The 24,374-nt window shown below is 49.1% G+C and overlaps 10 protein-coding genes across 10 annotated transcripts in view; 6 read left to right on the forward strand and 4 right to left on the reverse strand.

Moving 5' to 3' along the window:
* METBIDRAFT_10872 (Rpd3L histone deacetylase complex subunit) overlaps positions 1 to 1,449 on the reverse strand; it is a gene marked incomplete at both ends in the record, with an annotated part of 2,786 nt that extends 1,337 nt beyond the window's left edge. The window contains 2 exons of the mRNA XM_018853868.1: positions 164 to 1,063; positions 1,146 to 1,449. Coding sequence (XP_018712460.1) covers positions 164 to 1,063; positions 1,146 to 1,449 — 1,204 coding nt within the window. The remainder of the gene's footprint in view (positions 1 to 163; positions 1,064 to 1,145) is intronic.
* Positions 1,450 to 1,782: 333 nt separating this feature from the next.
* Positions 1,783 to 4,076, forward strand: METBIDRAFT_30945 (uncharacterized protein). The gene has a single exon (XM_018855745.1). It carries the CDS (start codon positions 2,236 to 2,238, stop codon positions 3,574 to 3,576), a length of 1,341 nt encoding a protein of 446 aa, XP_018712461.1. The 5' UTR covers positions 1,783 to 2,235; the 3' UTR covers positions 3,577 to 4,076.
* Positions 4,077 to 4,384: 308 nt separating this feature from the next.
* On the forward strand, positions 4,385 to 5,800 carry LAP3 (bleomycin hydrolase; the record flags this gene model as incomplete). The annotated part of the gene is made up of 1 exon (XM_018857240.1): positions 4,385 to 5,800. One exon carries the CDS (start codon positions 4,385 to 4,387, stop codon positions 5,798 to 5,800), a length of 1,416 nt encoding a protein of 471 aa, XP_018712462.1.
* Positions 5,801 to 5,820: 20 nt separating this feature from the next.
* On the reverse strand, positions 5,821 to 7,539 carry METBIDRAFT_143490 (uncharacterized protein). The gene has a single exon (XM_018854498.1). The coding sequence runs from the start codon at positions 7,301 to 7,303 to the stop codon at positions 5,840 to 5,842; it is 1,464 nt and encodes a 487-aa protein (XP_018712463.1). The 5' UTR covers positions 7,304 to 7,539; the 3' UTR covers positions 5,821 to 5,839.
* A 3,156-nt stretch (positions 7,540 to 10,695) lies between these two features.
* On the forward strand, positions 10,696 to 13,254 carry COG4 (Golgi transport complex subunit; the record flags this gene model as incomplete). Its single annotated transcript, XM_018853869.1, has 1 exon — positions 10,696 to 13,254. One exon carries the CDS (start codon positions 10,696 to 10,698, stop codon positions 13,252 to 13,254), a length of 2,559 nt encoding a protein of 852 aa, XP_018712464.1.
* A 137-nt stretch (positions 13,255 to 13,391) lies between these two features.
* YTH1 (cleavage polyadenylation factor RNA-binding subunit) lies at positions 13,392 to 14,021 on the reverse strand (the record flags this gene model as incomplete). Its single annotated transcript, XM_018858708.1, has 1 exon — positions 13,392 to 14,021. One exon carries the CDS (start codon positions 14,019 to 14,021, stop codon positions 13,392 to 13,394), a length of 630 nt encoding a protein of 209 aa, XP_018712465.1.
* A 901-nt stretch (positions 14,022 to 14,922) lies between these two features.
* On the forward strand, positions 14,923 to 16,350 carry OSM1 (Osm1p; the record flags this gene model as incomplete). Its single annotated transcript, XM_018853870.1, has 1 exon — positions 14,923 to 16,350. One exon carries the CDS (start codon positions 14,923 to 14,925, stop codon positions 16,348 to 16,350), a length of 1,428 nt encoding a protein of 475 aa, XP_018712466.1.
* Positions 16,351 to 16,795: 445 nt separating this feature from the next.
* On the reverse strand, positions 16,796 to 17,872 carry SPO7 (Nem1-Spo7 phosphatase regulatory subunit; the record flags this gene model as incomplete). Its single annotated transcript, XM_018858709.1, has 1 exon — positions 16,796 to 17,872. One exon carries the CDS (start codon positions 17,870 to 17,872, stop codon positions 16,796 to 16,798), a length of 1,077 nt encoding a protein of 358 aa, XP_018712467.1.
* A 2,612-nt stretch (positions 17,873 to 20,484) lies between these two features.
* On the forward strand, positions 20,485 to 21,990 carry GWT1 (glucosaminyl-phosphotidylinositol O-acyltransferase; the record flags this gene model as incomplete). The annotated part of the gene is made up of 1 exon (XM_018858710.1): positions 20,485 to 21,990. The coding sequence occupies one exon, from the start codon at positions 20,485 to 20,487 to the stop codon at positions 21,988 to 21,990; it is 1,506 nt and encodes a 501-aa protein (XP_018712468.1).
* A 756-nt stretch (positions 21,991 to 22,746) lies between these two features.
* Positions 22,747 to 24,012, forward strand: METBIDRAFT_77499 (oxysterol-binding protein; the record flags this gene model as incomplete). Its single annotated transcript, XM_018858711.1, has 1 exon — positions 22,747 to 24,012. The coding sequence occupies one exon, from the start codon at positions 22,747 to 22,749 to the stop codon at positions 24,010 to 24,012; it is 1,266 nt and encodes a 421-aa protein (XP_018712469.1).
* Between the last annotated feature and the right edge of the window lie 362 nt (positions 24,013 to 24,374).

Genomic DNA, 24,374 nt, shown 5'->3' on the forward strand with positions numbered 1-24,374 from the left:
TCTTCTTCTTCTTCTTCTTCTTCTTCTTCTTCTTCTTCTTCTTCTTCTTCTTCTTCTTCTCTCTTTTTTTCCATCTGCTCCTCCTCGATTTCTTTTTCTTGCGTGTGTACTTGTGCCTTGATAGACTTGTCTTCGGCACTAGGAACCGGTACATTCTTTTCACGAGTTTGATCCTCGTTTTGGCCCTCTTTCACAACGTGTTCGTCTGCAACAGCCTCATTCGCGTGGTCATCAGTCTCCGCGATTTCTTTCTCGCTTGATGGCTGCTCATCAGCAATCTCTACTTCGTTCGGTTTGTTCTCACCCGCGGCTATCGATTCGACAGGGACGATAGCTGTGACCACGGATTCCGCTGCAGGCCAGGAAAGAGGCTCAGCCCCGTTTTTGATAATTTCTTGCACCACGCTGGTGTCTGGTTTGACCTTTATATCGAGCTTAGGGTCCACGTCGCTCATGGGGTCTTCTGGGGTGGATTCTTCGCTAATTTTTCTTCGCTTGCTTTTTTCAGAGTCCGAGCCACTTAGCGAGTCATCGGGGGCTCCTTCTGAATCTGCTTCGCTCCCAGATTCGAAGGGGCGCTTTGCGTATTCATGGGACCTGCGGGTGATGTCACTTGAGGCTTGATGGTGAGGGGTCTTCTGATCAGGAAGCGGGATGTGTGACGTAGACAGGGCGCTTCCTTGCACGCCTGCCTCGGACTCATCGGAATCAATTTCCTGTAGGTTGGCGAGCTCTGTGAGGGCCGAGAGTCTCTGCAAGTCCGTGTGCCTGTCGCCCGTTCTGGAGCTCGAGTCCTCGTTCAAGAAGTCCATTTTGTCTGTTTCTGCCTCGGACTCGTCGTCGCCCAAATCGCTGAGTTCCAGACTTTCGTAGCTGTCCCGTGAGCGGGCACGTCTGTCGCCGAGGGAGGGAATTTCGAACGGAGGAGGAGACGTGCCGATGTCCGTGAGCGGAGAGTCTTTTGTCTGGGGAAGGTCAGAGGCAGACTCTAGATGCCGCAAGTTTTCTTCGGTGAGAACGGGGCCGTGCGGGTGGGTTGCAGGGGCAATGACTGGATCGTGGGCTGGGTTTCGGTCCAGGCCAGGCATTCTCGACTGTGGAAAGGACGGCAGGAATGTAAACAGCGGTCCCGGTTAGCAGCTCACTTTTCGGCTGGTCTGGTGTGTTTGAGAAAGCAGGGGGATCTTGCGCGAGCTGTGGGCCGGAAATTGTGGTGCTGGCAGCGAAGCTGAAATCGTCTGGCGATAGATAGATAGCCGAAGAGGCAGGCCATGGAAAGCCCTTGTGGTTGGAGGCGCCGGCGCACCCGTGCACCACGTATGCGCATTGTATAGTCCGAGCAGAAATGTACAGGCGGTATGCTGGGAACTGGCGGGGCATAATCGAGCCGCGTTTTTTGGCCGTCATTTCGCATTTCCCACTTCGTATTTCCCACTTCGCATTCCCCATTTCGGATATCTCATTTTGCCATGTTTTCCCAGTTTTGTGTTTTTGGTCTTTTGGCAGCTCCCTGTAGATTCGGGCCAGCGACCCAGGAAGATGTTTACTATTAAATAGGCCCGGCTTACTGAATGTGGTCTGTTTTAGTGTTTGTCACGCACTCCCTTTTATCTCCCCTTTGAGATGGCTGCAGAGGGGCGGGTCAAACGGTATGCTCGAAGGCGAAAGCTAAATTAGCTTCTCCTATACAGATGTTCATTCCTTGGACTCGCTGAACAAGAGTATCATGGTGCAAGAATCATGAGATAAAAAGGAGGGCACTACGACCAGTGGCGTGGTCCGTTGAGAATCTGGGGTTGAATACGCGCCGGATGATCTTCCCGAGGCCCTGGTATTGTATCTATCTGCAGGACCGTTTGGGCAAAAACTGGTGCGGGTCGAAAAAGGAGCTGAGAACTAATTAAAGCCAACTGAGAATATCGAAGACTGGCCAGAAACAAGCAGAGATGACTACTTACAAAATGGTCGGAAATGACCAGGAATTGCACGAACTTACAAGAAATTTCAAGAACTTACAAGAAAAACCCCCAAATGTCACCGCACTTTCTCCAAGACTAACGAAAAATCAAACAACTGCATTTCTACTTTCTGCTTGAATCACGGCGCGCGCCAGTCAACTAGTGGACCGGGCTGGGCGCACACCCGTGCACCACCAGAAAAACCGGGCTTGAGATGAGATGAGGTCTGCGAGGCGAATTCTTTGAGCAGCGATAATAGTGGATCTGAGCCTTACTAATGTCTGCTTTCAGCTCTTTGTTCAGTGGTGCCAAAGTCGACGAGACGGTCAATGACTTGTTGAACAAATCCCTGGGACCCGTGGGAAGACAGGATGTCAGGCCCAGAACCGTGGTGGAAGTTCCTGAGGAAACTGCTTCCACCGACAAAACCTCCGGCTCGCAGGCCGAGGGTGCTGTTGCCAAGCCGGTAGATGCCTCCGAGCCAGTGGAGGCTCCCAAAAAGAGAAAGTCGCTGAAAAAAAAGCGCGGGGATGATGACGAGAACGAGGCCTTAGAAGCTGAGTACTACGCCAAAGTGACCGGCGAGCCCGAGTCATCCGCGGAGGAGGAGCAGAAGGTTGAAGCAGCAGGTAGCGACCAAGAGGCCCCTGAGTCTTCTGCCACAAAGACCCCTGCAGACCGTAAGCTGAGCGTGGCCAAGTCCGTCGACTTGAAGGAAGTAGAGCTACAAAAGGCGGAGCGCACCGTATTTGTCGGCAACGTGTCCAACAAAGTGATCTCGTCCAAAACCACCTACAAAGATTTCAAGAAGATCCTCAGAAACATCGGTTCTGTGGAGTCGATCAGATTTCGGTCCATCGCGTTCGACGAGGCGCTCCCCAGGAAAGTTGCGTTTGCCAGAAAAAACCTCCACGACAGCAGGGACACCTTGAATGCCTACGTCGTCTACAAGGAGAAGGAGGCTTCCTTGAAAGCCCCCGAGAGGCTCAATGCTACGGTGTTCGACCACAACCACATCCGAGTCGATCACGTGGCTCACCCGAGCCCCAAGGACAACAAGAGAACGATCTTCGTGGGCAACCTTGATTTCGAGGAGAAGGAGGAGTCTCTCTGGAGGTACTTCAACTCGAAGGTGGACGACGACGTGGAGTCTGTCCGAGTGGTGCGAGATGCCAAGACCAACATGGGTAAAGGCTTTGCCCTTGTGCAGTTCAAGGACACGTTGTCCGTGAACAAGGCGTTGCTTCTAAACGACAAGCCCATGACCAGTGAGGGGAAAAAGCCCCGCAAGCTCCGGATCTCGCGGGCCAAGAACAACGCCAAGCCCTCCGTCATTTCCCCCAACCACTTCGACAACATGAAGAAAACGCAGAAGCCCAAGGCCAGATTGACCGATGACCAAAAGACCAAGATTGGGCGTGCCAAGAAGCTCTTGGGTAAGGCTGACAGAAGCAGTGCTGGCCAGATGGTTGCCGAGGGTTCGAGGGCCAGCAAGGGCCAGACCATTGCGGGCATCAAGGGTTTGAAGAGTGCGCAAGGACGGGTCAAGAAGCCTAGAATCACCAAGAGATCTACGCTGTTCAAGCAAGACAGAAAGAAGTTTGAGAACCTCCATTGAGGAACGCGAGGCGGGTCTGAACAAGAGCTCCAGAGGGCAGCGGTTAAATACGATCAAAGCATGAAATGCATAGTCAAGCAACGAGAGACTGAATCTGTCAACGGGCGCCTGCTGAGTTGCCTGCCCGGAGCAAAGCCTAGCTTTAAAAATCTAGGGCTTTGTATGTAGGAGCTCTGGGTCGAGCCGTTGGTCTGCGCGGGTCTTGGCTGGGCTCTTGATTAGAAACATGGGGGTCAAGAAATCCCACTTTCTCTGTTTTCTCTGAAGAACTTTGTACTACTTAGTGGAGGCAATCTGAAAAACGGCATATTTGCGGCCCGGTCTCCCGGGCCTTCGCATGATCAGTGTCCTTTATTTTTTATTTGCCCTTATCGCTTCCCCATATCTGCGCGTGCATTATCACCCTGGTGGTCCTGCGGCCCCATCTACAGGACCCAGCTGATAAAGCGATATGAGCCCTGCTCGTAGTATATAAAGAACAGGAATCCCACCCACGTCCCACTGTTTTTATTTTTTGCTTTCATTACTACTTCTCTATTTTATTCTGTCGATTTTCTTAGACAAATCCCGCCAGAAATTCGGTACTTCTTGGAGCTTCCGACGGTTCCTTCCCGCTCTCTCCGGCTGGTGCAACATTTTATCAATTGCCGCAAATTAGTCGCACTCCGCACCAGAAACCATTCTTCAAGAGCCTCAAGCCCACCCCAGCTGGTAACTTTTTGTGATTTGTGCTATGGGAACCACCGTGTCAAAAGACGCCCCACCAAGCGCCCCCTTTTCTGAGGAGATTCTCGACGAAAAAGCCGGCATGGCTCCTTTGGAAACCCTAGTTGAGGGCTTGACTATTGGGTCTTCCGACTCGTCTAGTGCCATCACGGCCGGGAACTTGGCGGCCTGGGAGACCCAGCTATTGCAGGACCCGAAAAACAGATTGGCCCAGAACGCGTTGGCCAAAAACGCCATCACCGATATCGTGGCCGCAAGCGGCTCGGAGCTATCGTTGAAAAACCGGTACTTCTTCAACGTGGAGGTCGACACCATTGGCTCGCCCTCGTTCTTGAACAACCAGAAATCCTCAGGCAGGTGCTGGATCTTCGCCACGTGCAACGTCTTGCGGGCGCACGTGATCAAGAAATACGGGTTGCAGCCGGACTCGTTCCAGTTGTCCCAGAGCTATCTATTCTTCTATGACAAGTTAGAGAAAGCCAACTACTTTTTGGAGAACATCATTGACACTGCCAGCGAGCCTGTGGACTCGCGTCTCTTACAGTTTTTGTTTTCGGGCTCCGTTAGTGATGGCGGCCAATGGGACATGATTGTGAACGTCATCGAGAAGTACGGCGTGGTGCCCAACGAGGTTTTTCCCGACAACAGCCAGGCTTCCAGCACGTCGCAGTTGAACTATCTTTTGACCAACAAGTTGCGGGAGTACGGCTTAGTCTTGCGCAAATTGGTACACCAAGGCACGCCCCGGAACGAGGTTCTTGCTGTGAAAAACGCCATGAATAAGGAGGTCTACAACATCATTGCCTTAGCCCTTGGAACCCCGCCAAAGCCAGGCGATCGGTTCAAGTGGGAGTTTTTGGACAAGAGTGGCAAGTACCTGGCGTACGACACCACGCCACTTGAATTCTATCAGAGCCACACCGGCTACGATGTTTCCAAGAGGTTTTCCTTGATCCATGACCCCAGAAACCCGTACAACTCCTTGTACACTGTGGACAGGTTGAACAACGTTTCTGGGGGCAAGCCCATCGAGTACGTGAACTTGGAGTTGCCCGCCATAAAAAAGGCTGCAGTTGCCATGTTGAAAAGCAACGAGCCCATTTTCTTTGGCTCCGACGTGGGCAAGTTCAACAATAATACCACGGGTGTTTTGGACACGGGTGCCTACGATTACAAGCTTGCCTTCAACACGTCGTTGAAGCTCTCCAAGCTGGAGAGGTTGCAGACCGGGTCTTCGGCGATGACCCATGCCATGGTGATTACGGGGGTGCATTTGGACAATGTCTCTGGGGCGCCTGTCCGGTGGAAAATCGAAAACTCCTGGGGCGACCAGGTGGGCGATAAGGGCTATTTCGTGATGACCGACGCGTGGTTTGACGAGTACGTGTTCCAGATCGTCACCAGCAAGAAGTACGTGGAAAAGTCTGTCTACGATTTGTGGAAGGCGAAAAAGTACGAGCAGCTCCCGTTCTACGATCCGATGGGGGCATTGGCTTGAGGGGAACTTCTGCTTATTGACTACTGAGCCGGTTTATACTTAGCATTCCAGCAAGTCCATCAAGTTCAGCTTGAACTTTGCCTTGAGCGTAGCCCAGTCCGTGATGTTCGGATCCCCGTCAGTAATGCCTATATTGAGCCCGTTCTTGGTCGTGGAAGATACGGTCATGTGATGGGTGCCCAACAAGGCTCCAGCCGAGGGCGCAAATAGAATGTCTTCGATCTGGAATTTACTGCCATCGTCGTATTGGAGCACGCTGATATGACCCAAGTTCGTGGCTGAGAGACAGAGGTCGTCTTTTTCTTGCCCGACGACAGGGTCCATATAAACTCCGACCGGCATGGCCTGCGCGAGATAATACTGCTTGACCCAGTCCTCACTGCTGAGTGTTGTGTGGAGATAGTCGTGGTATTTCCGCACGGCTCCCCAGGTGAACTTGGTGCCAGGAGGTAGAAGGAAAGACGCAGCGTACGTGTAGAAGCCATCGTCAAAGCGGCCCTCATTTCCAAGGTAAGATGTGTGCGTCTGGAGACAGTCAAAACGGTTTCTGAAACTGGCGGCCACGCTTGTCTTCAAGTTCTTGCCCATGTACAAGTCTGGATACAACTCGTTGAGCGTGTGGATGTACACCATGAGGAGGTAGGTCTGGAGCTTGACCTGGTTTTTTCTACATGCCTGTATCATGATGTTCAATTGCTCCGGACTGAAGTTGATGAAGCTAGGCGTTGTGAAGTTGAGTCCAGAGTCCTTACCAACGATATATGTGCTTTCAAAAAAGGTATCTGGCAGAAAACGCTCTGGTGGACGGTCGACGAAAAACAGCTCGAACCGCTTTTTCTCAAGCACGCTGTGGATGATGCCTGGCCAGACAGAAATGGCCAGTTGCAACCCACGGAACAAAAGCCGCGTGGCCAAGTTTGGCAGGTAGTTCACACGGTCAAAGAAGCCGGGCGATATCTTGTGTTCGAGTATAGGCAAGTCCTTGGAGAGATTGAATAAGACGTCTCGAGTCTCGGGCTTGTCGACATTGTTAAGTCCTTCAACAAAGTCTTTCAAGTACGCCACCACAGAACCTCCATCGGTGAAGCAATGGGCGCTATTGAAAGTGATCCAGCCTGTTCGCTCGTAGTAGGTGAGTTTCCACAACGCATGCTTGTTGTGATGATTCTCAAGAGAAGACTGTTCCGTGAGGAGTCGCGTGTTGGCCCCTTCTTCTTTGAAACACCGGTCCACATCTCTGTTGACGGTGAATACGTCTTTGAAACGAATCTCTTCGACGGGCTCGTATCTGATTTGCTGGCCTTTCTCAACAACATGAGAAAATAACAACGGGTACTTCAAGACCAACAGTCTCAAGGATGCAAATGCCTGCTCCTCGCCTAGAGGCCGGTTGAGCTTGGCAGAAATTCCCACGCTTTTATACATCTCATTCTTCTCACAGTAGTAGAGTGCTTGTTCAAGAAATTCGAGATCTCGAGTCAAGTCTTGGATAGTAACAGCCATTGGAAATGATGCAAAAGAGCGAATGGCACGGGCAAACTTGGAACTCGGATCAGAATAAAAAAGTGAGTCGTTCCGGCTGGATCTCAGACAGTTTCACCGATGACATGGAAAAATTGGCCATTTCCGGACAAGATGGTCGGAATTCAGGTAAGGTCTTCTCGGAAAAACGCCTCAGCTTCGTATATGGGCAAGTTTAACCCGGGATCTTCTCTTATGCATGAATACGAACGCGAGAATCCATCGAACAATGCCGGAAATATCGGCGTGGCCAGCACCTATTGTAATGGGTCGCTCTGCGGGGCAAAGCATACACCACAATCTGATTTATATGATACCTCGAGGGACAGCTCGGCCTATCCATTATATACTGAACATGTTTTGCTTGTCTTACCGTGATTCTGCCTCCCATAATTCTCTTGCATCACTCAACTTCATGACTCTTTGGCCTCTTCCAATTCTTAGATTTGAGATATGCTCCAAGTGAGGTTTTTGGTAGCAGGCCAAAATTCACAGATTGTAACGTATAGCTCATCTTATTCACCATCAATACTTTCATCAGATCTCTATAAAGATAGTTCACTATTGTGTTCATACACAAGTATAATGTTCGATGGTATGCCCTATGCACTTGGTCATGAAAGGCAAGCTTCGAGCAACTCTTCTTTCCGAATCAGACAAGAATTCAAAATCTCAGCCCGAAGATTTCACCGCGGATCACCTTGTTTTTGTCTATTTTTCACTAATTTCTGCAGCATTGAAGACTAACATGGTCCTGCCTTTTCACATACACGTGCTAGTGGCATTGATATAAAGGGAAGGAGAAGCGTAAAACTCGAGTATACATTTCAGTCGAAAAAAATTTAGGTAAAAAGATTGCAGCACAATTTCGTATATGGTCTCCCATTACACCACTCAGTATGGCCCGTAACTATAGTTGATCGGACGAGTGACAGTGTGTTCTCCATGGTAACGTCGCAATCAATGAAGATTACTCTCGAACTTTTGTATTCACAAGTAGACAGATTCCTTGAAGTACGTCAATTTTTAACGCTGAAATCATCTCTCTTAGAGGTTCCAAATCCGGGCTGTGTTTGGAAAATGGGGGCCAAGTTTTAACCCTTGGTATGTAGCCGGGAGCTGCTTAAAGGCTTTTTTACATATACTATTTATATAGTTTTGCTCTTTTAATCAGATTGATCTAATAAAACGAAATTATTGTAAGGTCCCGGTATCAGCTTGACACTGAAGGTCCCTGTAAGCGCATATATGACTATATGCACTTTCATTATTGTGAGTTTCGTCAGATATCATTTTGAACAACTCTTAGAATATTTCCTCGAGTGCAAAGGGTTCCGTTCACTTGACCTCCAAATAAATTATATAAAGGTGGAATAAAACTCCTGTAGAGTTCCAGAGAAACCAGTGATCTATTAGTAATACTTAACCCCTGTGTCCCGTGAAGTCCCCAACAATTATGGGCTTTTTACATACAAGTCTGTTGATCAGAATCTAAAGTGAAATGTGTACATTAAGGTTTCAAATAGACTCAAGTCATTTGTGACTTTCAGAGTTTTCTATAATACAAACTACATCATCAATTAATCTTGTTGAACTCTGTCTTGGATCTCTCTAAGCTTATACGCTGACTTGCATAAATCATAGATTCATGAAAGATCTGTCTTCCGACGCAACTTCTTTGCTGCTATTAGATGTCAATCCTCCCGAGAGTTTCTCCAATATTTATAAACTGCCCTTTGTTCCAAGTATCATAAATAGTTGGTCTTTATTTCTGTGTACGTTACAAGCCATATATATGCATACCTTTAGGAATAAGACCTTTTTTACATGGAAAGAATTTATTCACCCCTGATCCAAAAGTTAGGCCTTCAGGCTACAATAAAAAGCTAGTAAGTAATATAATATAAATTACTTTGCATTAAACGCTCACATTGACACTACCTCAAATGTCGTAAGGTACTTCGTTGAGCTTTCAAGATCGCGCATGCCTAGCATGGAGATTTGAAAGATGGGTATGTTTTAGATTATCTAGCACCTTCCTTGAATCGACATTGGACCTTTCTTTGTTATTAATTTTTGTCGAACTTCTAAAAGTGAAAAAAAAAATTACACCCAGGTTTGTATTGCTAAATTTTCACTGACGATATTACGGATAATATGAATTAATTTATGCTTGCAAAAAAACTAAATTCTATGTTTTTAAACTTAGAGCTCGGTATATAATAACCCAAGCTTTTTGGAGCTTGAAATAGTCAGTCCCATCTTATAAAAACCGATCTATTTGGTACAAAATTTTACTTCTAATTTCATCTGAGTGTTTATTACTGGATTGACAGGAGCGCGAACCAGGAGACAAGACAAGGTCACGTGACAGATCAATACAGACTGAGGCTGAAAGATCTTCGGATTTCCTTGCGAGAGGTTGCAAACATTCGATGTATGGTTTTTGAATTACAGTCCTTAAGAGTAGAAAAGGTTCTCTTGACATCAAAATAATTGTTATGTGCTTATCGTGAAGTCTCTCTTTGGGCCCTATCTTATTCCGACGAGCACTCTTCACCCTCTAATTTTGAGATTATATCATTGGAAAGTATGTTTTGAGCTTCACATTAAGCACAGCAGCCCGTCTATAAGACTTGGAAAAAGAGGGGCTTTGTCTGTCTACGCTCTATAAAATACTCAAGCCAGACGTATTTGAAGACGAAGTTGTTGCCTTGAGTCTATCAGCTTGACGGTTGATTCTGGTTGCGATGAAAGTTTATTGTAATTAATTTGAAATATACAAGTGACCTACTAACCACACCATTTAAAGAGATTACACGTTTTGTTTAGTGACATACTTATCATGAAGAAAAGAGTAGAAACCTGAGCTGTCTATCGTCGAATTGCATAGACGAACACATAGGAGGCAAAGTGATCGAAGAACTTTTACGTACGGAGACAGACAATGATCCAAGGTATTTTTCTTGAGCTTTTGAAATTAGGAAGTCAACAACTACCAAGTTACCGAATTGCAATAGTCAATGGATTCGAGACTGGTCAGCCGTGCATTACCCAAAATATTTTGGGAGCTACGGTGAAGCTAGCGATTTGCTTCACCACCGAGCCCGTACACCGTCGAGACACTACCACCAAATTATCCCTTTGGCTCCTCAGAGCTATAGCAAGAATACAAGAGGCCCATCATGGCTTTTGATTACGGAAGTTGGGCGATATTGTGGGGCACTTGATGCTTTGTCCGGATATAGAGATCTCCAACAGGGCCCTGCCTGCAGGAGTGCATCATAAACACGAGCGTGAACATGCCAACGAGTCTCTATGTCCAGAGTTGGCACTGCTAAACCTCTTCACACGTGTCAAAAGAGCCCACAGCCATGTACACAGTGGAAAAGCACAAGTCACGTGCGCCGGTCAGTCTGCTTTTCACCGAATTGTCGGCGCCCGCTTTGCATGCCCGCTCGGAATCACTAGAACTGCGGTTCCATACGGCGTCTTCGGCCGCTGACTTGAGCCATTTGGTGGCGGACATCGACACAGAAACAGCCCAGACCGATGCACAGCTAAGACACTTTATCGAGGCGGCAGCCCGCAAACACACGCAGCAGATCTCTGCGGTCGAATTGACGCGAGCGAAGCTCTCGGGCGCCATCACTAATCTGAACGACTTGACGCGGGTGTTCTCCGCAGCCAACGACTTGGGCCATCTGCTCACTTCGAAGATCAAGGCGTTGGACCTGGAAATCGCCAATGTGGACAACACCCTTGCGTTTGTGGCCGACACGCAGGCCCTCAAGAACAACATTGGCCAGATCCAGTATGCGATCGAAAAGCGCAACTGGGCCGAGGCCGCGCTGTGCATCCACACGATCAAACACAGGCTTCTTCCCGGCTTGGTGGGCGGCAGGTTTGCGTCGGCAGTCGTGCCGTCTTCAAACATCCCCGAGCTCCCGGGCGTCACCATAGATACGTGGGTAGCACAACTTACAGACACGTTTGTGGCGCTCTTCAACGATGCCGCCAAGCGCCGGTCCGTGGCGGAGATCTCGGCGCATTTCCAGCTCTTCCCGCTCATCGACCAGCCGGAAGTCGGCCTCAACTGCTACTCCAAGTTCATCTGTTCGGTCATCAGCGACACGTCGCGCACGCTCATCAACTCGGCCACGCTGGGCGAGATAAAGCCCGGGATTTTCGCCAGTGCCACTGCCAGCTTGTTCGAGAGCGTCTCCACCATGTTGTCCCAGCACACGCCCTTGATCACCAAGCACTACGGGGAGGCATATCCGCAGGCCATTGTCTATGTCGTGGCAAAGATCCAGCGCGAGATCGACTCGCAAATCGGCGCCATTGCCGACACTTTCTACGACGTCAACCGCGTGGAAAAGACGCTCCAAGATATCAAGCTTCACAAGTTCAACGCGCTCAAGAAGCGACTCGCAGACTTCCAGCTGGAAAATGCCCACAACGCAAACGTCATGGATACCGACATCACCTCCATTGTGGAGGTCGGCGACTTGGCCAACGAGCTTGCCGCCATCTTGCACCACTGGTCGCTTTACTGTAAGTTCATCACCGTCAAGTATTTCCAGAGCCTGCCGTCTGCAATGGCAGAGCCTGCCAAGCCCAGAACCGAAGGGTTGAAGCTCCCGGAGTTGCTTGCCTCCTCAAACTTCGAGACCAAAATCCATAACAAGCTTCTTCCCGCGTTCGAGAGACTATGTGCGTACTACTTCCGCCGCTCTCTTGAAAAGGCAGTTTCCATCGAGGAGCTCCCACCGTTGGAGCCATTTTTGGCTGCGTCGCACGAGTGCGTGTCGCCCGAACAGCCGCCGATTTCTTCGGTGATCGAGGATGTGACCTTGGTTTTCAATAGCACCTTGAGAAACGTGTTGGACTCAGCCCAGACTTCCACCGTGCGCCAATTTGCTTCCGAGACGCTTAAAGTGATGCAGAACGACCTCATCAATGGCATTCTACAGAAGGCTCTAGTGGACAATCAACCGCGGTACAACAACACGCTCTATATGATCGAGGAAGACGCCGCCACAAGTAATACAGCCACACCTTCCGCGACAAGATCAGGCACCCCGGCACCAGAACCAATGGGCGGTTTTTTCAAAGGCGCCTCCAGTGCATTTGGGAATGTCGTGGGTACAGGCTCGGCTATAGTCTCGGCAGCAAACCCAGTTGCGGCAGGAAACAGCTCAAAACTCATGAGCTTCGTCATATACCTCAATACTGTTGCTACAGGCCAGGAGTTTTTTCAACAAATCATCCTGAACTTCACGACCAACAACCCAAATTACCTCAAGTCGAACTACCCATTCGGCCATGACGAAGAAATCATTAATCATATCATCAAGACCGAGTTGCTTGAGCCGTTTACAGCTGCCACGGGACAGGTGGTCAAGCAGTCACTTCTTATGATTTTGAATCAGTCGATCAAAAACAGACTCGTGCTGATGATAAATGAGTGTTTCCCAGACGCAACCGAGGACAATTTAATATTACACTCACTGGCGACCCTTAACGATCCAGCTACAATCTCAAAGTTCAAACAAGATTGGGACTTCCTCATCAAGCCCTACAAGCAAACATTACACAAAACACTTTATGACAAACTCCTCCGCCTTATCGTGGTGAATATAGCTAACATGATGGAAAAGAGATTGATAGCGGTTTTGAAAAAGTTTAAAATCAACGAGTTGGGTGCCCTCAAGCTCGACAAAGATCTTTCGTACATCATCAATGAGATTTGCGAGGATGACTATGATTTGAGGGAAAAGTTTGTGAGATTGACACAGTTGGTTTTGCTTGTGGGAATGGATGACCAAGAATACGAATTGAGCTCGTACAATGGCGAAGAAGATGACAGTGGAATAAATTGGGTGTTGACTCCCCTCGAGCGTAAGCAGATTCGCAGATTCAGGTTTTGATCATGCTGATCCTCTAAGGAGCAAAGAGCTCCAACAATCTCTACAAAAAAAGAAATACAAAGTTTCTGCACTTATTTCGTTCCGTTCATTGTCAATCACGAGCTATACAAGTACGTACATGAATGGCTAGATCAAGCTTAGTTTCTCCGCACTTCCGTGAGGGGCTGGTCATACGAGATCTTCTCGACCTCTCTAGTCTCACCCTTGATGAGCCGCTTATGTTCGACACGGAGTTTTGGCGGCAAGTTGTCGAATTTGGGATGCGTATAGTCGCACTCATAGCCCTTTGGACAGAAACCTGTCAAAAACATTGGACAGAGGATTTTCCGCACATGTCTGTTCGGACAGTTTGGCCCTTCAGGACAGAAGCCCCTTTCATATTGCAAACACTCGGGGATTTTTTGCTGCGGATCGACATGAAGATACAAACATTCGGGCATCTGGGTGCAATAGCCGTTTTTGGAGAAGAAAAGACATTCGGGCATCTTCCTTAGGTTATACTCGTGGAGAAATTCACAGTGGTCATTTTTCTTGCAAAGGCCTCTCAACCAATGCTTACACACAACCTTGTTGTTGAACATGGAAGCTACATGTTTGTTTGGACAGAAGGGACCGTTCGGGCAAGAGTCTGGCTGATTGGGTTTGTAGAACTGGCACACGGGCCGATCGGGATCTAGGCCAAAGTTGAACTCTTTTCGAAGGAAAGGCTCGAACTTGAAACGCTTGTTTTTTGTGTCTGGATGTATTATAGGGTTAAGAGAGAGCATGGGGATTAGTCAAGTAAGTGTGTCTGGCAGAAGTGCTGATGTGATACCAGTCTGAAAATGACCTACCGGATATAACAGTCGTGCGGTGCACGGGTGTATGAGTAGAGAGCAAAGACTTCGGGGAAATGGTCAAGGGAATATGATCATGCTTTCAGATGAGTAAACCAGGCCTTTGTTCACAGGAACAATTCCAAGATCTTTTCTAGAATTTTCAATTGTATCTGAGTCTTTTTGCCGCAAAGTATAGACTTGTTTTTTCGGGCTCGGCTGCCTTAAGACGCGTTCGAGGATAGACAGTAGGGGCACCTCAAAACGCAGGGTTTGGTCCAGAAAAGAGTAAGTTCCAAGTTTATTAAGCTCTACTAGACACAATTAAGAAACTCTGCAAATTCATCTCTTTAGGGCGAGAATCAGACCGTAAATTGGCCAATGGGGTGAGGTCCGAGATTGCCGAGAAGCACGAGTCCTTGGAATGAAGATCAAACAAACGAAAAGAATATAATCACATGCCAAGTTCTCATGAAAAAAAACCCGAAATATAGTACCTGGAGAGTTAAAAATATAATTTGTTCCCAAAAAGTCGTTTAGCCTGACAGAATATATTCCCACTGAAATTCGCGCACATAACCTGCAACCGACATGCACCTACAGATCACCTGATCCGCACGCCTCATGACCTGCTTCCTCCATGACCCAGGATCTACTACATTTGATGCTATAAACTCCACAAGAAAAAACCTTTTTAAGAGCTCAGAGCTTTTTATAAGCAAACAATTACTCCAATATTGCAAAGCTGCTATTCTTTTCAATCACTCCAGGCAAGATCCTCTTTATCTTGTTCTGGTCGCTCATGATACGCTTTGTTTCGCAATCGTCTTCAGTCTCACAAACACTCACGAAAATGACACCCATTGCGCCTCAATTTCACACTGTAGTTGTCGGGTCTGGGCTTGCTGGACTAACTGCAACATTGAAACTTCTGGAAAAAGGGTTTTCAGTTGCCCTTGTGGAGAAAACCGCATCTCTAGGTGGGAATTCCATCAAGGCCTCCTCTGGTATTAACGGCGTGCCTACCAAATATCAAGATGCCTCCGAAGGGGACTCAGTGGCTAACTTTGTTACCGATACTACTGTATCTGGCAAAGGCTTGTGTGACAAGAAATTGGTGGACATTTTGGCGGGCGACAGTGCCTCTGCTATCGAATGGCTCACGCAAGAAATGAATGTGAACCTTTCTGTAGTCAATAGGTTGGGCGGCCATTCATTTGCACGCACACACAGAGGCAGCGGCAAGCTCCCTCCTGGATTTGCTATCATTTCAGCGCTAGCAAAAAAAGTCAAGGACGCGCCCAATGTGGAAATCATGACCCTGGCCCGACTCCAGGGCTTCTTGAAAAATGACCGGCACGTGACAGGCGTGGTAGTCGAAAAAACAGACGAAAACGGAGAGGCGTTCCAAGAAAAAATCTCTGCTGAAAATGTTGTTTTGGCCACGGGTGGCTTTCTGGCAGACACGGCCAGCCAAGATTCGCTTGTTCGCCAGTACAGGCCGGATTTGGTCGACTTTCCTCTGACAAATGGCCAGCAAACGACCGGAGACGGACATAGAGTTGCAATCTCTGATTTAGATGCAAAACTAGTGCAGATGGACCAGATCCAGGTGCATCCCACGGGGTTCATTCAGTTGAAAGATGAGTCCACACGTGCTAGTAAGTGGAAGTTCTTGTGTGGCGAACTTGTTCGTGGGATTGGAGGGATTCTTCTCTCACCCACAAACGGGGAAAGGTTTGTGAACGAATTAAGCACACGAGACCATGTCACAGCCGCTATCATGGAACATGGTGGCGACTCGAAAGTGGCGATCATCATTGTTGGTTCCGAGGATTATAAAAAGGCTGCCTCGCACATTGGCTTCTATGTTTCACAACTGCTTATGTTCGAGGGCAATGCGAAGAATGTCTGCGAAAAATTAAGAGATGTTGATCCAGGCAGTTCGTGCTCTGAGTTAGAGATCCAATCCGCTCTCACAAACTATAACCGCAACGTTGAGTCTCAGACTGACCTCTATGGACGCTCACATTTTGGGAACCCTATAAAGGACGAGTTCTATTTTGGCTTCGTCACGCCGGTGTTGCACTTCACAATGGGAGGGGTTGAGACAAACGAATACCGGCAGGTTATTCAGCAAAGCGGAGACATCGTCCCCAACGTCTATGCTATTGGCGAGTTGAGCGCAGGCGTTCATGGGGCTAACCGTTTGGCAGGCAGCTCGTTGCTAGAATGCGTCGTGTTTGGAACCCGTGTGGCTGACTACATTTCGGGTAAATAAAGCAGACATTGCCGTGTTCACGCCATTAGTTATGTAGTTTCGGAATATGTTTTATGTTCAACGAGCGGGTATAGGTAAATCTCTGCGAGGCTAGGGCGGGGAAAGAGCACTTTTTTCTCTTCAAAGACTGTAATTTCTAACGCACACTTTGAAGCAAGGTATAGCATGATACCATAGGTCAGTATTATTGACCTGACCTAGAACAGACACCCTGCCCGTTTTTGAGACTATCAGTTGTAATTTGTTTTTTAATCAAAGATATCAAAAAGCATGTTCAACTGTGTTATGATGATGCATTTCTCGAACTCGAAAACCCAGAAGTTGGTGTCATGTATCAGCCACACAATCATGACGCCTCAAGCAAATGAGATCTCGCTCTTGAAACGACAGATCCCTGGTAGTACTCTCAAGCTTGCCTCTCCGCAGAATGTACTACAGAAATTGCTCATAGAGGAGGCGGAGATGCCTCTAGGCTCATGAGGTCCAAGGTGTTCAAGTTCTGTTCACTTGCACTTGCCCTCTGGACCACAGAGGATTTCCGCTTGCGCCTCTCCTTCTTGTCTTTCCGCCAAGGCTTTTTCTCCGCTTCAGCTGTAGCTCTAGTGAAATCAAGCAAGTAGTTTCTTCTGCGAATGCCTTCTTTGATCCAGAATTCATCTCTATAGAGCTCCCAGCCCTCACGGATATCTGTGCTAAAGCTCCGAGGCACAAGCACAAGCTTGATGTCATTGAGTCCGAAGCGGGGCTGACACCGCAGCTGCACAGACACTAGCCAGACCTCGAGTCGCGAAGAAGGGTTGCGGGCCATGGACGGCGACACCGAGTGGCAGAGCTTGAGAGCCATGATGCAGAGGAAGAGGCCCAACTCGCGCGCCAGGTCAGCGGTGCGGTTGGCCAACGACAGCTTCGTCTTGATCAAGCGCACGTTTAGTTGGCGGAGGCCCTTGTTGATCGAAGAGAGAAACTTGCGGGGCAATACTATCGTTTTCTGATACTCTCCCAGCAAGTGATAGAGCAAAAGAGTGACGACAAGCGTGAGAAGAATGAGTTGGAGAAACGCCCGGAGCGGCCCGCGCGGCGCAGCGAAGTACAAGAGGTAGGAGACTGACGCCACGAGCGCACATAAGGCCGCGAGGAACGTGAGGTACTTGCGCCGTAGCGTGCGCTGCTGCACCACCTGCTGCCGTAGACTTTCCTCCAAGATGAGCAAGTTGCGGAATATCTTGCCCGTGGCGGGCGTCAGCGTATACCCGCCGCCTTGCGGAAGCTCCGAGCGGTGGGACTTTTCGGAGCGGTGGGATCTTTCTGAGGCAGCGTCAGACGCCGGTTTCGACCGTCTCCGGCCCAGTTTTTTCGCCCGCGGCAGCAGTGGCGGCAGCACGGATGCCGCGCCGGCGGCATTCTTATGTCGAGCCCCCCTGGGCTTGGTCGGCAGTTGGGACTCGGAGTCCAGGGCACTCGAGTAGAAGACAACGTCCGTTTTCTCGTGGCCTTGGGCCGAGCTGGGAAGCGAAAGCTCCATCAGCCGGCGCCGCGGCCCAAACGGGCTGTCGCCAGATGGAGCCTTGCGTGTGTCCGCATACGACGAGGTGAAGCCCGAGTCATGGCCCGCGTGCACGTGACCCGGGCGTGTTTCTGGCGGCGTCTCGTTGGGGTTGCCGAGGGGGTGTTTTGGCGCCGGCGGGGTCAGTGGCGGGTCCATGGTGGGTGTGGGGTGCAGTCACGGGGATCTCACACTTTGCCACAGTGTGTTGGTGGTGAGGGTGTGGAGGGGAGCGGGATTTGTGAGGCCGAATCGTGGAGAAAAAGACCTGGCGCTGACGGAGCGCGATGCTCAGGCCCGCCAGGCAAAGGCGCGCGAGAACGGGGCCAGGATTTTGGGTCCGGAGATTTGGGGCGGCAGATTTGGGGCCGCACAAAGCGTGCTGCAGAAATGGGTCCTCCATATTTTGGGCCGCGGCAGGGGGCTAGGATCAAGAGCACAAGCACTGGGGCCTCGGCCCATTTGTGACTCACTTGTTTTAGTGAGTCTTTGTACTGAGTGAACTCGGGCCGCCTGCTTTCACAAAGCATGCGGGACTTGGATCCTTTTGCCATCTGATATTGTCCTCTGATCCCAAGCGCCCGCGCCCAAGACATGTCTCTATAGCTTAGTTCGTATGCCTCGGCACCAGGCCCAGACAGATTTTGAGCTCACACCTCAAAAGAAACAGAAGGCCAAAGCTTCCTTGTATTGAATTTCACAAGACAGCTTCATGTGGTGTGTTTGTTTGTGAATGACGCAGAGTCTCTCACCAGCGCCGGCGCCTAAACGTCCTGCTAGCCCATCGAAAAAGATGGACTCAGCTCTAGATTTGTTGTTATAAGCTTGCTGCAAAAAATCACTTACCTCCCATACTACTGAATCTTCTTTAGGCTGTCTTGATAAAGACAGTTTTGTAGTGTATTGTAGAAGAAGTGGCATACTATGCGTATACCCAACGAGACTGGGGGATTGCGAAAACTGGCTGGCTGCGAAAAACTGAGCCTGATATTCATGGATATGGCAACGAATCCACACTAAAGTTGTATAGGGAGAGCTAGAAAAAGAACTAGCTTCTTTGATTTGTTCTTTTTGATAGACTATTCTGGTTCACTTATCAGCTTTTGCAAGTCCTTGGTGGGCTGACTCCACTACAGTCACCCGCGACTTTGTAGGGGAATAAACATTGAATTGCCATGAGTTCTGCAATGGTGGCTTTCATATGTTTGGTTTCGACAAGTGTAATATCACCCCAAACCAACGTTTTGCCTGTTTTGATGAATGTTGTTGGCCTTTGAAGACAGGGCGATGGAGATTATGACTAGTGAGAATGAAGAATTGCTTCGCGTCCAATAATACTGAAGTAGCTCAGTGTGGTTCCATTCGGGGAAAGGATCGGGGAATACTGGGGAATTCTCAATATCGTCACCCTTGAATTGGAGCCAGTGTGCCCTATTATTCAAAGCGAGTATGCTTTTGGAATCAAATGCTATCTAAGCGTACAGGTCTATGGCCTGGCTGACCTGCGATACATGAAGCGCGGTATTTTGCGTTTTGAACACACATGCCCTGAGCTTTACAATCATTACCTCACTTCGTATTACATCCGTGCTATGCTGATCCATTGGAGTGTGAAACGAAAAAATATGGGGGCTCTCAGGAAAAACTGAAAACTCTTGATCACATAATAACGGCCCATTATGTCAAACAAGTTTGGTGCTAGAAAAGCATGGTTACGCGTGAGCCAACCAATACTTCAAAACCTTCCCTATACTTTTCGATATCCTTCTTGGCCTCTAGTCCTTCAACTCAGCCAAAAAAGCCAGCAAACAAAAAACATCAAAGAAGCAGCTGCAAAAGGGCTTGAGCACCTTGTCTTATTGAATCTTGTGCTGTCTCGTGACTATGGATCTAACGACAAGCCTGTACAAATGAATTTCTTCAATTGTCTGTTACAGCTTCCGGCCGTGGTCTTGATTTTCAACGCGAGTACAGTTACACAGAAAGTCTGCTTCCTCGTGATCGTTGTCTTGTGGAAACGGTCAATATCATGGGCTCTCCACAGTTATCCATCACCTGTATATCACCTGTATACTACTTCACCTGTCTATCACCTGTATATGCTTCACAAGATTAGATCAGCCACAAGGTGTCGGACCGCCGGTGTGTCTTAACGGTCGATTTATCATACAGGCAAGGCTCCCATAGCAGCAGTGTTTGATTATCGCTCCTCATATTTTTTGAATATCGTTGTCCATTCTTAGGCCCTGCGCGATAATTAGGGCCGCCGATCGCATCATACGGTTGGCTGGCTCATCAATGTCAAGACAGGCAATGCAGCCCCAAACTCTCTAAAACGCTTTCTCAAATCCTTTTTGGAATCCCGCTGAATAAAAAGTGAAAAAAGGTCCCAAAAATCCCCGGGGCTTCTTGCCGAAATTTCCCCACAAGGCCAGCTCGGCTTGGCCCCATGCATTTTACGCAGGGCCGCACAGGGCCTGCTTTTTCAGAGCCACGCGTCCCAGACATAGACCTCAGCTTCCTGATCTCATACAAGGAGGTATAAAACACATCTATTTTGCCCGAAAACACACTGCTTTTTTTCTTGCCTAATGTCGCACAAGCAGCTCAAAGAAGAATTTGTGTCGGGGCTCACGGGCGGGTCTGTCCAGGAAATATACGCCGTCACCGGCACGGCACTAGCCGCTTTGCTAGCACATACATGTGTCCAGCGGTGGCTCGTACCCCGGATACCAATCCTCACGAAATTCCCTGTTCTGTTCATTGTCGCGTTTTATTTTGATGTGTTGATCCAACTTCAGGCCATCACGATCTATGGCGGCAGGGTGCTGGGCTTGTACTATACGGCGGCCTCCATTGCCATTGGTGCGTTCGTATATGGGTGTATATACGTAGCAGGGCACAAGCAGCACAAACAACAGAAACAGCAGAAACAACAAAAACAACAAAAACAACAGAAACAACAGAAACAGCACAAAGAGGCATCCAAAAGGAACACGTGTCTGGAGACGCTTGGCCAGATTCCCTACATCACAGCGTACCGGTCGCAGATGCTTGTCATCACCAACTTGGCCATTTTGGCCGTCGACTTCCACGTGTTTCCCCGTAGATTTGCCAAAGTCGAGACATGGGGCACGTCCATGATGGATTTAGGGGTGGGCCTGTTTGTGTTTTCCATGGGACTTGCAAACTCGCGTTCGCTCATCAAGAAAAGCCTAGCCAAGCACCAGAACTCGCAGAATTACCTCCGTTTGCTCTGGGGAAACACATTGAAGGCGCTTCCCGTGCTTTGCCTAGGCCTAGTGCGGCTTGTGAGCGTTAAATCGCTCGATTACCAGGAGCATGTGTCCGAGTACGGTGTGCACTGGAATTTCTTCATGACCCTTGGTCTTTTGCCGGTCTTCCTCGGGATCGTGGACCCGCTATTTGCCGTGGTGCCCAGGTTCATTGTGGCCTTGGCCATCGGCATTGTTTACGAGTGCATGTTGACCCACGGCGGGCTTGGCAGGTATGTGCTTGACGAGTCCAACAGACATGACAATCTATTCACCCTCAACAAAGAAGGGCTTGCGTCTTTTGTGGGGTATCTGAGCATATTCATCTTCGGCCAGTCGTTCGGGTCTTTCGTGCTCCCAACCAGAAAGTTGCCCAACAACTTGGTAGGCATAGGCTTGCCCCAGAAACCCAGGCGGTGGCTCACCGTCTCTCCAACACAAGGGCTTGTGATTGCGACGCTTGTACTGTTTGGGTTGTTTCATGTCTCTGCCGTGTCAGTGTTCACTGGTGCCATTTCCCGCAGATTGGCCAACCTCCCCTACGTGCTCTGGGTGGTCAGCTACAACGCGGCAATGTTGTTGGGCTACAATTTAGCAGAACGGTTGGCCGGCCCTATCGACTCCAAGATCCTCAATGCCATCAACAAGAACGGATTGGCCATTTTTTTGGTTGCAAACCTCGCGACGGGGTTGGTGAACATGGGGTTCGATACTTTGCAGGCCAGCGACGGAATGGCGTACTCGATTCTAATCGTCTACTCTCTTTCTTGGGTTGGCCTTGCGTTGGCTCTCGACCACTACAAGGTCTACATCAAGATCTGAGATATCCGTCCAGGAAATTCTTGGGTGCCAAAATTTTATCCAGTCAAGAGTTCTATAAGGCCAAAATCTTAGGGATGTAAAATCCAGAAAAAATCCTGTCCCATGAAATTGCAAGATATTACAGGAGATTTAATGCTTGTGCTCTGCCAATTGGCCTGCTACTGAATGTTATTAAGAGGCAACAGAGAATATCGCGGGGTGGTAATATTGGGCTCCTTCCAATAAACGACCCCTTCGACTCGAACATCACAAAAGCGGGAATTTCACATCACAAAAGCAGAAATTGCACATCTTGAAAACAGGATTATCACTCCCCCAAATTGGCAGTCTTGGATTTCTTCAAAACCCGACCCATGGTGCATTTCCAGCACGTGTGTGGAAGGCTAACATTTATCACCAACCCCACGTTCGCCCAGACACAGCCCCAAATGCCGAATCTGCGGGGCCGCTGTGCTGGCGCACACCGGGCCACACCCGTGCACCGCATAGTTAACAAGGCGCTGCTGCCTCAGCGACACCGCACTGGTTGGCGCCCCAGGGATCCCAGTTTTTCCGACTGCGGAACTGCGTGGGAGCAGGACAGCTAACCGGATCTTCGGATGCACTCTGAGCGAGCACCCCCTCACTCGCTTTCTTGTTTTCAAGACCATTGCCTGGAACCGAACAAAAATCTGCGCAAATTGGTCGTGTCGTTCTCGCCTGCTGAGTTCCGACAATTTTTTCATTGCTCTACGCATACATCCCTGAACCGCGAAGATGGCGCTGTCTGCCTCCTGGACGTCGTTCCTCAAGTCCATTGCGTCGTATAACGGCGACTTGTCGTCGTTGACGGCCCCACCCTTCATTTTGTCCCCCACGTCTTTGGTTGAATATTCCCAGTACTGGGGCGAACACCCCGATCTTTTGTTGGAGCCAAACTTCTACCAGAGCGGCGACGGTAAGGATGGCCAGGATGCAATGGCGGTCAAAAGGATCATTGCCGTGACGAAGTGGTTCATCTCTACGTTGCGCTCGCAATACTGCTCCAGAAACGAGAGCATGGGCTCCGAGAAAAAGCCATTGAACCCATTCTTGGGTGAGCTTTTTGTCGGGAAATGGCCCGATCTGTCGAAGGACCAGAAACTCGGCGAAACGGTGCTTTTGAGTGAACAAGTCTCGCATCACCCCCCTGTGACGGCCTACGCCATCTTGAACGAGAAGAACAACATGACGTTGCAAGGGTACAATGGCATCAAAGCCACGATCAGCGCTACACTGATCAACGTCAAGCAGTACGGCCACGCCATCTTAGAATACAAGGACTTGAACGAGACCTACTTGATTACTCTCCCTCCTTTGCACATCGAGGGCCTCATTGTTGCTTCGCCATTTGTGGAGTTGGAGGGCACCTCGTATATCCAGAGTTCTTCTGGATACCTCGCCGTAATCGACTACGCTGGTCGTGGGTACTTCAGCGGAAAGAAGAACACCTTTAAGGCGCGAATTTACAAAGACAAATTTGCAAGTGCGCATAAGGAAAACGCTTTGGTCACCATGAGCGGACAATGGTCGGGCAAGTCCTACATCGGTAAGGGCTCGCGCACGCCAAGCAGCAGCGGTGAATTATTTTACGATGCCGCGGAGAAGACGCCAGAGCACCTTGTCGTCAAGCCAATTGAGGAACAACACGCGTTGGAGTCCAGAAAGGCATGGGAGAAAGTGGCCATTGCCACGAGATCTGGTGACTATGACCTAATTTCCAAGGAAAAATCGCTCATTGAGAATAAGCAGAGAGAGATGAGAAAGCTGGAGCGGGAAGCGGGATCTTTGTGGAATGTGCGGTGGTTCGATCTGGTCGATTTCAACGGCGAGAACGGGACGGCAGGCAGCGATCCATTGGTAAGCTTGGCTAACGTGGCCAGCTTGAGTATCGGGAACGTGCCGCTGGGCTCTGCCAAGGGATGCAAGCGTGAGGGCGAATCAAAGCTTCACTGGAGATTTGCCAGAGACAGATGGGAGGACGAGAAGGAAGTCAAGATTTGATGAGAGGTTCGTAAGAACACCAATGGTCTTTGGGGGCTGAAGACACTAAGCCAGGGAAGATTGTAGAGTTAACGCAAGCTGGCCAGGCCACGTGGAGGATCCTGCCAGACATGTTTTAATGCGAATAGTGTACGAGCGACGGAAAGAAGCAAATATGATGAATCTGGTCGAAAGAGCAATTTCTTTACTCTTCAATTTTTCGTCTGCTGAGTATTACAAGTATCACAAGTATCACAAGTATCACAAGTATCACAAGTATCACAAGTATCACAAGTATCACAAGTATCACAAGTATCACAAGTATCACAAGTATCACAAGTATCACAAGTATCACAAGTATCACAAGTATCACAAGTATCACA

This window comes from Metschnikowia bicuspidata (genome assembly GCF_001664035.1).
Source record: "Metschnikowia bicuspidata var. bicuspidata NRRL YB-4993 chromosome Unknown METBIscaffold_2, whole genome shotgun sequence".
In the NCBI taxonomy this organism is placed as follows: domain Eukaryota; kingdom Fungi; phylum Ascomycota; class Pichiomycetes; order Serinales; family Metschnikowiaceae; genus Metschnikowia; species Metschnikowia bicuspidata.